Source organism: Hypanus sabinus, chromosome 26 (genome assembly GCF_030144855.1).
Source record: "Hypanus sabinus isolate sHypSab1 chromosome 26, sHypSab1.hap1, whole genome shotgun sequence".
NCBI classification, from domain to species: domain Eukaryota; kingdom Metazoa; phylum Chordata; class Chondrichthyes; order Myliobatiformes; family Dasyatidae; genus Hypanus; species Hypanus sabinus.
This window is the reverse complement of record NC_082731.1, coordinates 45,575,268-45,589,922: the sequence shown is the minus strand read 5'-3', so window position 1 is coordinate 45,589,922 and position 14,655 is coordinate 45,575,268. Positions and strand designations below refer to the sequence as shown.

At 38.8% G+C, this 14,655-nt stretch overlaps 1 protein-coding gene across 3 annotated transcripts in view; it reads left to right on the top strand.

Annotated features, from left to right (window-relative positions):
- The first annotated feature begins 1,663 nt into the window (after positions 1–1,663).
- Positions 1,664–14,655, top strand: part of zc3h4 (zinc finger CCCH-type containing 4) — a 38,572-nt gene continuing 25,580 nt past the window's right edge. For 2 of the 3 annotated variants that reach the window (XM_059951009.1, XM_059951008.1), the window contains exons 1-4: positions 1,664–1,946; positions 8,481–8,712; positions 11,673–11,783; positions 13,843–14,134. In XM_059951009.1, coding sequence (XP_059806992.1) covers positions 1,855–1,946; positions 8,481–8,712; positions 11,673–11,783; positions 13,843–14,134 — 727 coding nt within the window. In that variant the 5' untranslated portion in view covers positions 1,664–1,854. The remainder of the gene's footprint in view (positions 1,947–8,480; positions 8,713–11,672; positions 11,784–13,842; positions 14,135–14,655) is intronic. The other variant, XM_059951010.1, reaches the window with a different exon arrangement.

Here is a 14,655-nt window from a genome sequence, read left to right as displayed (position 1 = left end):
CATTTCTTTTTTTGTTGGCATTTGTGTGATTTCTTTTGCACTTGGGGGTGGAGGTGGTGGGGGGGGTGCTGATTTTTAATATTTTCTTTGAACAAGTTGGTTCCATGGTTCTTCCCTGTTTTGTAACTGTCTGTGGGGAAGACAAATCTCAGGGTTGAATGCTGCATACGTACTTTGATGATAAATGTTGTTTGAATCTTTGAGAGCCACGAAAGGGACTTTGTACTGAGGCCCTAAATTGGTCAGGATCGACCAGGGTTGTTCTGTCCTAGCTGTCTACATGATACACAAGCCAGGGCAGTAGGATAGGGAGAGCAAGCTGTTGCTCATGTAGCAAGCTCCCCTTCTCGGCAGAGGCCAGGAGTTGGACTTGGCAGTCAGACGCTATTCGAGGCATACGCCATTGGGAGCATTCTATAGTGGGAGTTAATTCCCAATAGCACGCTGACTACAACAAGCTTAGGGAACCACTTGAGGTGGTAAGAAACGGGATGGGAGAGGATTTGATGACTGTTTAGTTGACATGCTGCTGATAAATTGTCAGAATTGACAGCAGAGTGACGCAGCGGAAGAGGGCTGGGCCCATAACCCAGAGGTTATTTGGTCAAAACCATTCTCTGCTATTTCAAAGTACATTTATTATCAAAGAATGTATAAATTATACAACCTGAAGATTTGTTTGCTTACAGGCAGCCACAGAGCAAGAAACTGGATAGAATCCCATTAAAAAAACATAAAGACCAACATCCAACGCGCCAAAAGGAAAAAAAACACAAATCATGCAAGCAATGAAAACGAGCAACAACATCCAAACTAAAAATGAGTCCTTAGCAGCCTGGGGGTAGGCCCAGCTTCGGTATCAGCCTATTATATTAGAAGGTATGGAGCACAGCAGCTGGGGCCAGACTTCATAGCCTCAGCGCCATGGGCAGAGGAGTCACCGGCATGGGAGAGTGAGCGAAATTAGCTCTCGTCTCATCTGAACAGTTTATTGCTCCTCACAACATGCTGGAGGAACTCAGCAGGTCGGGCAGATGCTGAAACCAACAGTCGACATTTCAGGCCAAGACCCTTCGTCAGGACTGAAGAGGGAGGGGGCAGGGGTCCTATGAAGAGGGTGGGGGTAGGGTGGGAAGAAGGCTGGTAGGTGCCAGTTGAAAAACTAAGGGGAAAGATCAAGGGGTAGGGGAGGGGATAGGTAGGAAAGGTGAAGAAGGAATGCAAGGGAAGAAAAGCACTATGGGTAGTAGATGGAAGTGATAGGCTGCTGGGTTGACAAGGAGTCATTCCCTTCAGGACTTGGCCCGAAACATTGGCAGTTAATTCCCATCCACAGATGCTGCCTGGCCTGCTGAGTTTCTCCAGCACATCGTGTGTATCCCCCTAATTCTTAACCCCTACCAACCCCTTAGCTTTTGATTTGCTAAGTGGAAGGTCTTTAAGCATTGTTGAACTCTGAGCAGCTTTCTTAACTGAACCATCAACTCACTCCCTCCCTCTGACGTTACAGGAACCCATTAAGAACCCGTTGAAACGCGAAGCTGCAGCCTCGGCTACTTTCGGCGGGAGCCGAAGGGTCTCGGCAGTTTCCGGCGGCGTTCGCGGGTTTCCGTGAGGGGATTTTTTTCCTCTCGGCTCTCTCCGTGCGTCACGCCGTCGACGGGCGCCATGTTGTCGAGCTGTTTTGTTCAGTCATTGTGTAATGGAGAGAAACCCGGGGGTCGGATCCGCACAGAAAAGCACCGAGAAAATATCAAAACGCTTAAACAGAGCCGGTTTATTTCCTATCTCTAGAATCAGTGACAGCTCAGTTGCTGGTAATTCTTAGAGGCAGACAAAAGCGAGCGAGAGAAAATGTCTCTCGAAAGCCTCAGCCTCACCTCCTCCAACAAGCAGTCCCCCAAAAACGAACACACCATCAACCTCACTGAGTCAGGAGACGAAAGGTCGAGTAAAAACAACCTTTTTTATCCAACATTTCGATATTTTATATCTTTTTTATTTATAAAAACAAACAAACAACAACCAAAAAATTCTTTAACAATCCACCAAGGTTTATTTTTATGAAAAAAAGTAAGGAAACCTTGGAAACGGAAGGTAGAGGAATGTATCTTTGAATTAATATTTTTCTTTTTAATCTCATTTTAAATCCTCTGGAAAAGTTTATTCGCTCGATTTAAAAATATATATATTGAAAGAGAGAGATATATATATATAAATAAACCAGGAATTTGAGGGAGGGGTATTTGAGGCCTATTTGCATGCTTGGGTGGAAGAGAGCAATGCGGATGTGTCTTTAATGCAGAGGAATTATTAACAGGAGAGCCTGTTTCTGTTATTGCATTCGAGTTTAATTATATTAATGCTTAATTATTTTTCCGATATAAATACTAATAAATCACATTTAAAGGACATTGGCAAGTGACCTTTGAACTTTGATTTTTTTTTTACCCAGCGTCCCCATGTAGCTTGTAAATAGAGAAACATTTATAATTTATTTTATCCCCTCTGTTGTGATGTGTTCGTGGTGATTTGCCTTTAAATATGCATGGTATATTAAAATATCTCTTGTCCTTATACAAATTGCAGCTGCCTAATATGTATTTTATTTGTTCTTGTAACTTCAAAAATGTTAGTATCCAAAGCAAAACAAAAACCCATCTTCTGTTTGTACAATATTGTGAAGCATTGATACTGTATCCTTTCCTGTTTTCTTTTCAAGAAGACAGAGGTGTCATTCTTCTAACTCTTTTCACTGTCTTCAATGTATGATTGACCCTTGGTATACATTTTTAAAAATACCATTTTCTGTGTTGCATGTCCATGAACAGTGTTGTCATTAGGATTTCAATAAATTGTAATGGATATGTAAAAGTTCATTCCATATCCACTTGATCCAAAAATGTACAGTATACTTTTAAATTTCACCATTCTAGTTTCTGGTTTTTTCTTTGGGCATAAATAACACAACACTGAAATATTTTAAGTCTATGTTCAATTATGTGCAGTAACGATTTGTTTTATTACCCTGCTGACAACACTGGAACGTTTTAAGAGGATGCAAAGAGGGTGTTGCAGGAGGTACTCAACTGCATTTTAGGCAATATATTCAGAATTAAAATTCAACATTGACAGGTTCTGCCTTTATTATAATTATCTTGTCCATAAACAAAACTGTAATTTTATCAATGCCCTGGAGTAAATCACCAAAATCATTTGCAAGTCTTAAAACAGGTGTCATTATGTTTTAAAAGAATAGAGTCCATTTTCTGGGTAAGTGCAAGCACAAAGATCTCAATAACTTAATTTTGTATACTATTACTTAATTAGATTTTAAATCGGGATTTGTAAACAGTTAACATGATATGTGTGTGTGTGCCAAAAATATGTTTTCTGGTAATCCTTGTCAGTAATTATATATATCTCGGGGAACAATAAGCTGAGAAATGTAGCAACACTGAAATTTAGGATTTCTGATCATAATTGGGATCTTAACAATTATCAATGTGTTTTTTGTTTTCTCAAAAGAGTAAGGAAACCGTGGAAATAGAAGGTTTCCTTGGTTGTTGATGAGAATGCTAAAAACAAAAAGTGAATATGTTTGTTATGTGATGGAGGATTACTCCAGTTTAGTCTCATGAGTTCTGCTAATCCTTGCTGTTGATCTGAAAACTATTGGCACAATCAGCTAAATGTCCACCAATTCGCAAAGCCAAAGTCTTGTGTAGGGGAAGACTTGCACTGTTCATTGGGAAATTAAAGATCATTTTTTTTTAAAAAATGATAAAAATGTAGTTCATGTTTACTTATTCTGTTTGCGGTTCGCCACTTTGTAATTGTGATTAAAATCTTGGATTGTAATTCTATTATTAATGAAACAAGAATAACTCCTTGTGTTGGTTTTTAGACAGAGAACAGTCTCAGTTGAAGAGAATTTAACTGAGACCATGTTTATCTCTGTACTTTGATAAATGTAATTTGTGTGAGTTGAAATTTTTTAAATTGGTTAGGGAAGGTGGTTCATTGGCATCATTGGTAAATGTTCTGTCTGTTTGCTTTGTTCCATTTCTTTTGTTCAAGTGCTGGCCGGTTCCCAAAAATGTAGTGGGATTAATAACTCAGGCTTTTATTTTAACTGTTCGGGGACTCATGATAGATAAGTTACTCCTGTAGCATGTGTTTGGTGGCAGTCTGATATATTATTAAAATGCAGAATAGTATGAGAGATTTTTAATTTTTATTCTTGCTAGTTTCGACACTACATTCATTGTACTTTTACATTTAATCTCAATAGGTGGTATGTCTCCACTAGACATCACATCATTGAGTCAGAAGGCCCCAGGTTGTGCTTTTGGTTTGTGCTGAAACAGCTAATCTTAACTAGCATGACAATACAGGGTCTCAGTAAAAAAAAATAGACTTGTCTATTATGGAACGGGCTGTCTACAATCACTCATGAATAGAGACCTATCTGAGAGTATTCAGAGTACTATATTGCATCATGAATAGATGGTTGTAAGAGAGGGATGAAGATTGGGGGAGGGTAGTAGTTAATGTAGCCACAACAGTTGCATTCTCTAATGCTAAGGCATGAGGCATTTAATTCCTTCTGCTGCTTTTGTTCCCAGTAGACCATGCTCTGTATGCTTCCTTTATGAAGACCCCCATTTTATGAAAACAAGTTGTTAGCTTTATCAGAATAGATTGCTAAATGCGGTTGGCTAGGCTCCATTCTTTACAAGATGTAAAGATCATAGAACAGTACAGCACAGGAATTGTCCATTCGGCCCACAATGTGTTGATTCACTAAAAATATTTTAATTTACTCTTAATGCTCTTTATCACTGATGGTGTCTTGTGTCAAAATCAATTACTTGTTTGCTAATCAGTACACCACTAGTGTCGGGAAGTTATAGTCATTTTTCGCTGATCAGTACACCATTAATGTTCCACAATGAACCATAATACCTTGTAGGAATCTGTGTTTTTTCCCCATTATCAGCTGGAGTCTTAAGGATATTTTTTCTATTAAATAGCAATTTCAAATCCAACCAGGGTTTTAACTATGTTAAATACATATAACTAATTTATGTTTAATGGATAATTTTTGAAGATGAGTTAATATACTGGCTTACATTCCCTAACTTATTGCCTGGGTGGATTCATTCTGAAGTTAACATTGCTCTTGAGACAGGTTAGTAGTAATCTGGAACATTCAGAAACATCAGCAGTTTCGTTTTAATATTTGAACTGCTGACACACCTTGCAGATACTTATAAGTCTTTAACCCAGTTTTAATTTGAGGGAGATGCATCATATATCTAAATTTTTAACCTTTCCTCACTTTTAATGTAATTTAACTTCTCTGTTTTATATGGGTTTTATCTATAACTGTGAATATGACTAAAGTTTGTCTGAATGGAGCAGGAAGTCAGTACAATGTATCGTGTTCCCATGTATTGTGCCATTTTTAAGCCTTGATATAACATCTTCTACCTAGAAGGAAAATAAATTTATCATCCTTTTGCCAGCATTGTTGTGTATTTGCCAATTATCAGGTGTATAAAGCATTTCATTTCCTCCTTCATACCCTTGAGACTTGAGTTTGCTTAGATTCTGCCAATGGGACTTGTAGCTCTGCTTTTGCCATATTGGAATATCAGAAATTTGAACAAAGTCAAGATTCCTTTTCTTCATGCAGGCTGATAGATGGTCCAAGTTCTGCAATGTTATTTAAACTAATTTGCATAAACAGTGAATAAATGAACTGAAAAATCAGCAACAACTTGTTTCAGTATGGCGTCAACTAAACACTACATTGTGTTTCATTGAAGCAGACTTGGAGAGAGAAAAAAATTACCCTGAGCCATAGGAAGTGGATCAGGAGGGAGCAATGGAATCATTTCAGAAGTTAGGGATTTATGCCTGAAACTACACACAGCGAGGCAAGGAAGTGGATGTGCCCAAGCGGGCAAAGCTGACTTACACAGAAACCTCTCATGGTTGTGGGACACTTACATTTTAAGTGTAGGTACTCAGTCTAGGAAAGCTATATTCTTATTGCCTTGAGCATGTGATTATATGGTGCATGTGATGCTTTTCAGAGCACCTGTGCACAGATGTCCTTGCGCATATGGCAATAAACTTGACTTTGACCTTGGTATACATAAGCGTCAGAGTGTTGCTTATGTCAGATATTTATGTTTCATGTATGTTTCCCATTCTATCCAAAATATAGTAAACCAGCTTGTTCACTTATGAACAGCTGTATTAAAAGCCACAGTTTACAGAAAAATAAGCAAAAAGTGTCTTAAATAGTGTCTGCTTTATGAAAGAGAAAATCAGTGTCTTTAAAGTGTATTGTTTAATATCCAGAATTTAATCATGTTCCCTGTTTAATTTGCTCATAGAAATATCCAGTCAGGAATGTAAAATCACCTTTTTGATCTTTCTCCCACCTAAAAAATACTGAGACCCACTGCAGTCCAACCTTTGGATTCCTGTCTGAGTGTGTGGAGTTTTGATGTTGGCATCTTGGCAATAGAGTTGATCCTTGTCCTCCTCAGAAATCCACATTTTCCATGTAGTAATCTTCACACTTGTTGTCCTGGCTGGTTCTCCCACCATCTTTGGGAATTAAAGTCAGCATCAATATTTCTACCTCATCTTTGCTGAGATTAGTTACCTCAAGGCAACCGAGATATCAAAACTTGTAACCTTCCTGGGATACCTGCAACATTCCCACTTTTTTTTAACAGCTGTGAGAAACCAAACATTGTTCTGAGCAGGAAATTTTTACATGGCTTGAAAACTGCACGGCATCTAAGTGAAATAGTTTAAAATTGGACTAATAACTCTGGCATGGTAGCATAGTGGTTAGTGTAAAGCTATTACAGCTCCAGTAACCTGTCCGTAAGGAGTTTGTACATTCACCCTGTGACCTGTGGGTTTCCTCCGGGTGCTCCGGTTTCCTCCTGCACATTCCAAAGACATTCAGTTTAGTAAGTTAATTTGTCACATGGGTAATTGGCCCAAAAGGGTTACCATGCTGTATTTCCAAATAAATAAATAAATAGATAGATAAATATTAAGCCGTGCATGCAAACATTACATAGCAACATTACAGTTTCAAAGTGAATCAGATGCCTTTCACAATGCATAAAATTTAATTGTCAGTAATTTTCAATTAATGAAAACAGAAGAAATTGCAGGTCCTCGAAATTGGAAATAAGAATCGAAAATTCTACATCAAGCTTCAACTGTGGAAAGACCCTGAGTTCCTCCAGCGCTTGGTGTGTTTCACCAGATTCCAGAATTTATAGTCTCTTGTTTGTACAGTCAGTCATCTGAATTAACTCTTCAGATTGGAGACCCTTTGTGAGGATCTAAGATGACTTTTTAATTAATTTACACAGCCTCTGAGAATAGGATGTGTTCTGTTTCTCATATGGATGTACTGGCACATAGTGCAGCATTTTTGCAGATAGAGATGAGGGCTGAAAATATGGTCATCCATAAAAAAATTATGTCCCATTGTTTGGTTTGTGCCCCCTTCCAATTGAAGCAACAATTAATTTTGATAGTAAACAAGGTTGATGAAAGTTATACTGGGATTGAAATCTTATCATATAAGGAGCATTGATAGCTCTGGGTCTGTTCTCCCTGGAATTCAGAAGAATTAGGGGAATCTCATTGAAACCTATCAAATGGTGAAAGGCCTTAATAGAATGGATGTGGACTGGATGTTTCCTGTGATGGGGGAGCCTAAGACCAGTGGAAACAGCCTCAGAATAGAGGGGCATCCTTTCAGAACTGAGATGAGGAGGAATTTCTTTAGCCAGAAAGTGGTGAATCTGTGGAATTCATTTTCACAGGCAACTGTGGAGAGCAAGAGGTTGATAGGTTTTTGATTAGTCGAGGCATGAAGGGATATGGGAAGACAGGCAGGAGATTGGGGCTGAGATGGAAATGGATCAATCAAGATGAAATAGCGGAACAGACCCAAATGGCCTAATTCTGCTTCTATTGCTTATAATCTTATGATCTTAACTTTCTACAGTGAATAATAATTTTTTGTTAAAGCACCTGAAATGTACTTAGTCTTGTTGAACCCAAGTCCACTGAGAAAACAAAGGGTTTATTCATAAAACAAAATTATTTTGTTTTTAAACAAAACTGTATTTTAAAACTTTATTAACAGGTTGCTTAATATCATAGTGTTAGGATTTTGTTAAAGTACATGCTATTTGAACTTCAAGAGTAAAATTTGTATCCTATTTCTAAACCCTCAGAAGAAATGGATGGTAGTCACTAATAATCTTAAATATCTACAGCATTCTTATTCCTATAACTTGATTACAACTGCTGTTATGTCTCATTTGGTTCCAAACATCCTTTTTAATTGATTTTGACTTTCAATTTCACCACATCATCAACCTGTCACACTGATATTTACTATATTCATTTTTTTGATATTATAGAGAAGAAGGTGAACTAGAGGAAGGAGAATTGCAAGATGATGGTGAGGAAGCGGATGTTCGGGAGGAGTCCCAAGAAAAAGTCAAGAAAGATCAATCAGATAAACAGGATTGGGATCTTGAAGATGATGAGAAAGATAAGGACAAAGCCCATCGTAGGATGAAGAGAAAGAGGAAGAAAGAAAGAGAAAAAGAAAAGAAGAGATCAAAAAAGAAACGAAAGTCAAAGCATAAGGTACTCGGTCCTAAAGCTTAGTATGAACTTGAGATTTCCAGAATATGGGAATATGGGGTCAACTTAATCTTTAAACATGCAACACGTGCAAAATACTGGTGGAATGCAGCAGGCCAGGCAGCATCTATCAGAAGAAGCACTGTCAGGTTTCGGGCCCAGACCCTTTAGATGCTGCCTGGCCTGCTGTGTTCCACCAGTATTTTGTGTTTGTTGCTTGAATTTCCAGCATCTGCAGATTTCTTCGTGTTTGTGTCTTTAAACTTGCATGTGTTTTTGTAACTAAGCCTTAAGATTTTATAAAATTGTGCATAAATCTAATGCATTTGATAAGGTACTCCATGCAAAGCTTATTGAGAAAGTAAGGAGGCATGGGATCCAAGGGGACATTGCTTTGTGGATCCAGAACTGTCTTGCCCACAGAAGGCAAAGAGTGGTTGTAGGTGGGTCATATTCTGCATGGAGGCCAGTGACCAGTAGAGTGCTCTTTGTGATTTTTATAAATGGCCTGGATGAGGAAGTGGAGGGATGGGTTAGTAAGTTTGCTGATGACACAAAGGTTGGAGGTGTTGTGGATGATGTGGAACACTGTCAGAGGTTACAGCGGGACATTGATAGGATGCAAAACTAGGCTGAGAAGTGGCAGATGGAGTTCAACCCTGATAAGTGTAAGTGCTCCGACAGCGTGCTGTGTAAAGTGAGTCCAAGGATGGAAGATTGGTTTGTGTGATGTGTTAATAAAATAGTTGGAATGCAATAGCAGGATTAAACAAATCAGAGTGAGTTTATGAGAGTGTAATTGAGACTTTATTTGAGGATGCAATTACTGGAATACATAAGGGAGAATCAGAGGATATATGTGTTTGAACGTCCAGTAGACAGTTTTTAGACCCAAAGTTATGGAGTCATTAAGCTGGAAGTAAATCCCACCCAGTTAATGGAACCTTCAAGCAGCCAATTAAACTAATTCTTCAGGTCTTTGCAACTCCCTTCAGAGTAATGGTTCCGCATGGATTAGATGGGCCATAGGGCCTGTTCCTGTGCTTGAGTGCTTTGAGTGTTCCAAAACAATGTTGTGATGTGGTAGTATTGTAATTTTTCCAGTAAACCTGGTGAGTTTAAAGGGAGCATGAGAAACAAAAGCTGGAAAGTTTCATGGGCATGTGGTAATCTGGCCCTTATGTCTTAAAGAGAATGCAGAACTGAGGCTGAACTTATTGTGACGGAAAGTTCAAGAAACAGCAGCCAGTAAGCTAATAGAACATTGCGATTTCCAAATAATTGGATAACAAAGTTTTAGTGTATCATGAAATTACATATTATTTTACTTATCCTGAGCCATTCCCCAGATCTTTGTTTAAACCCTCTGAGATTATATCTCCTGTGGTTATTTTAAATTCACTGGGTTATCTTTCTCACGTTCCTTTTATACACTCTTTTTTCCATATTTTTCCTCATGGCCAAGAAGGATATAATTTGGCCCCTCAGCTCACAGTGTAATCTTATTCCACCACGAATCTATTCTCTACACATTCCTATCAATTCTCCCAACCATCAGCACAAGGTACAATTTACAAGACTAAATTAACCTACTAGCCCCTTCGTCTTTGTCATTTGGAATGAAAAGCAGATGATTACAAGGAAAATGTACAAACTCTACTCAGCAGGCAGGTAGGTATTTGGGTAGGTAGTGCTGTGAGAAAGCAGTTCTGTTATCCACATTACTGTGCCACCCATTCAGGTTAAACAAGCAGTCAAAAAGAAAAATGGTAATAATTATCATTGGTTGAAGAGGATTTGTGCACTGGAAAAGGATGTCTTGATCAGTTGTACAGAGCTAGTGAGATCCTTTTCTGGAGTTTTGTGTATAGTTTTGCTCTTCTTTGAGGTAAGATGTTTCTGTCATGGAGGGAGTGCAGTTTACCAAGCTGATTTCTGGAGATGGCAAGACCAATGTCTAAAGATAACTTTCAAAATGTTGCCACTGTCTGGTAAACAAATATGATGCCATAACAACTGTGTTAACTGTTACGAATGTGGAGCAACTCTGAGGGGCCGAAGGGTGCAAAGTCACCCCCTCCTTTTTGAGAATCGCAGGATCACTATTATTTCGGGTCTGAGACCCAAGAAATGAGAGAGATACACATCATGTCAATAATGAGGGAGAGAGACGAAGATTACACAACAAGGTGGAATGTCTCCTGACACAAGCGGAACGGAACCACTGATTACTGCCATTGTCTCTTGGAGACGGAATTGGGTATTGAGTACTGTACTATTCATTGAAACCCAGAGCCAGCCAGAGCGGTCTGGTTGAGGGATTGCATCATCCCAGCCTGATTGACATCTGAGACCCCATGAGTGAGAATAAAAGAGGGGTCTGGGGAACACCCCTCAGACACACCAGGAGAAATGTAGGAGACCGGTGGGGGGCTTGTGTGTGTGTCCATCCTTGCCTGGGTGGCGAGTCCTCCATGGAACGGTCTAGCTAAAGGACGGATACGGATCAAGACCGTACCAAGGAAAGTCGGCAAGTTATTCTTCTATTTCTCTCTCTCTCTCCAACAATTGCAACACAGCGACAAACAAACAACGGCTGCAGCCTGTATGAACTGAAATGAACTTTAAATTTCCATCGGACAATTCATTATCCCCTAGACAACAATAGAGATTATTCCTTATTGATTATTATTATACCCGCACTTTTAGGTTTAGTATTGATGATGTATATTATCTGTATATTTACATTGATATTATTTTTGTGTATTTTTACTAATAAATACTGTTAAAAATAGTATCATCAGACACCAATGGATGCCTCTATCTTTGCTGGTAAGTAACCCAGTTACGGGGTTCGTAACATAACCAATTATTTGGTAGATCACCCTGTTGTAATGCATAGAGATTTGATTGTGACTATCGTTGCTGTTTTTTTAAAGTTTCCACTGCAATTCTCTTTTCAGCGACATGTGTCTTCCAGTGATGATTATTCAGATTATAGTGATGAGTCTGACTATAGTCCTGGAGAGAAGGGATACCGGAAATATCGAGATTACAGCCCACCATATATGCAGGTATGGACAGATTATAAATTGTTGGCATTTTGTTTGGAGGGAAGTATAGATACATATATGAGCTGGAATTGAGTATGAAAGGGGAAACAGTTCAGTGATTGTGATTGCCAGAGATCATCCAGCTCAGTCTCAGTACACCTCTACAGGAGTTCCTCAGCACAGTGTCCAAGAAGCAGCCTTCAACTGGTTTATCACAATTCCTCACAAATGAAGGAGCCTACATATGTGAAAGCTACACATTTTTCTAGCATGGACTAATAAATTATAAGTAACATTTGCAGCACAAGAAGTGTCAGACTATGATTATCTCCAACAAAGGAGAGTTTAAGAATATACCCTTAACATTTAGAGACATTACCATTATTAAGTACCCCACTGTCAATATTTAGCGGATCACCACTGACCCAAAGCTCAGCTGAACCCGCTGTATAAATCCTGTGGCTACAAGGACAAGTCAGAGACGGGGTATCATGCAGTAAGCAAACCACTTCTTATACTCTGAGGCTTTCTCAGCACTTGGAATACTTTTAATTTGGTTGGATGAGTGCAGTGCCAACAATTTCTGAAACTCCACACCATCCAAGGCCAAACAGCCCCCTTGATTGTTACCTGATCAACCACCCTCCACATCCATTCCCTTTGTTGCTAACGTGCAGCGTTAGCACTCCAGGCTAATGCAGCAACACGTCACAAAACTGCAACTTCTACTGCAAGAAAAGGACAATGGACAGCAGACACATAGGAATGCTCATCTCTCCAGGTCCTGCTCGAAGTGGCATACTATCATAGGTCCTTCATCACTGGGTCTAAATCCTGGAACTCCTTTCCCAGCAACTCTATAGGAATACTTTCACCAGAAGGATGACAATTATTAGAGAAGGTGGCATGTTGCTACAAACTCAGTGACATTTAGGAATAATAAATGATGGTCTTGCCAGATCCTGAAAATGAAAGGAAGAAAAACCTTATGGGATGCCAGGTAACCTCTAGACTGGGGGTCTTAACCTGGGATCCATGGACCCCTCAGGGTCTGTGAACTTGGAAGGGAGAATATTCATATCTTTATTTTCACTAACTTCTAACTGAGATTTAGCTTTTCCTCCGATTTTAAATGTAGACAACAAGCTGCAGTAGTATTAGCAGTTCCTGTGACTTTGTCACCAATGGAGGTCACAGATATTTTCATATCATATTACAGTTGTTACAAACATCTTAAAATATCCTTTATCATTCACCACTACTTGTTATTTAATGTATTAATGAAGAAGCACATTTTTTATGGCATCATAAATTTGTTTTTTTTCTCAGCAATATTTTTGTTGGTTTTTTAAATCAAGAAAGCATAGTACAAAGGAGGTTTGTGCAGTACATAACAAATGTAACAAATGTACAATTCACATGTATGAAAGAGATAGTACAGTCATGCTTTGGTTATAAATTTGTTATTAAAAATATTTTGATAACTGTATGTCAACATAATTGGATTCTTTTGTGATCCTATGTATTTTATTTAATGTATTTATATGCATGATTCTGAGAAGGGGTCCATAGGCTTTACCGGACTGCCAAAGGGTCCATGACATATAATAGATTACGATCGCCTGCTCTAGACCGTAGAGGAGTACAGGTTGAGTAGAATTCAAGCAAAAAGCAAAAAAGACAAACCTGAAGATGCATCTCTTTTGTAGGATTATTAAAAGAAAAGTCAAAATTGAAAGAGTGGTATCTCACATTTTGATAGTGTGTGGGCTGGAAGCATCAAATTTTGCTTAGCTATATTACTGTAAATGTTATGTTATGTTCAACAGTGCTTAACCTCTTACCAATATTAACATCATTGCTGTTGAGAAATGGTTCTCTGCCTTCAGTGCTAAACTGAATTAAACAGGATCAGGCTATTTCGCTCAGGATATTGCTGTCAATCTGCTGTGTACTCCCACTGTGGGGTTGGATGTGAACATACCAACCACATACCATTATGCTTTGATAATTGAACATTTTTTTCTGATTTTCTTTCAGTCTTTCAATTAATTACTTGTCTTTTTTTTACTTAATCCAGCCGCCTTATCCCCCATCTTCAGGGGCTCCTTTGTCAAAGAAGACCTACATGAAACCAGAGAAGATGAATTACAATATGTATGAGGAGTATGAAGATGAACAGTATATTGACTATGAGGGGGTGGAGGAGGAGGAAGTACCAGATGAGGAAGATGAAGAATATGATGATTTTGCCAAAGAATTAAGCCAGTATAGGAAAGCAAAGGAGGCCTCTCAGCAACAGCAACAACAACACCAACAACAAAGCCATGTGCCTATGGGACACCGAGGCCATGGAACATCAGGTATATCTGGTAGGAAGATGAACTCCAGTGTTTTAACATTTTCTGTTCTTTTCCATCTGAACTTATGGAATTGACATTTTTGGGATATCTTATTGTCAATCAATGAGGTCATTCTTGATTAATCAATTAATTCTGAATCCTCTTGAGAAATCTGTTTCTAATGGGAGTCACTGGATAATGATCATCATTGCAAAAACCAGCCATTTCTTTATGCTGCTCTTTACTATAGAAATGCTGAGATGGTTGTGACATGCCCGTGTTTTCAGCCCTGCCTCTATCTAACCTTCATCAGCCCAGCAATTCTCAAGATTTATGGGTCTTTCCAGTTAAAGATCATCCTTTGCCTTAATTTAGATATTTGCAGATCAGTGGCCAAATAAGATATCTCCCTAAATCATTGACGGTACAAAACAACCCACATGGAATTCTGGAGGAACTCAGCAGGCTAGGTAGCTTCAATGGAAAAGAGTAAACAGTCAACATTTTAGGCTGAGACCCTTCTTCAGTCCACAAGAAGGGCCTTGGCCCAA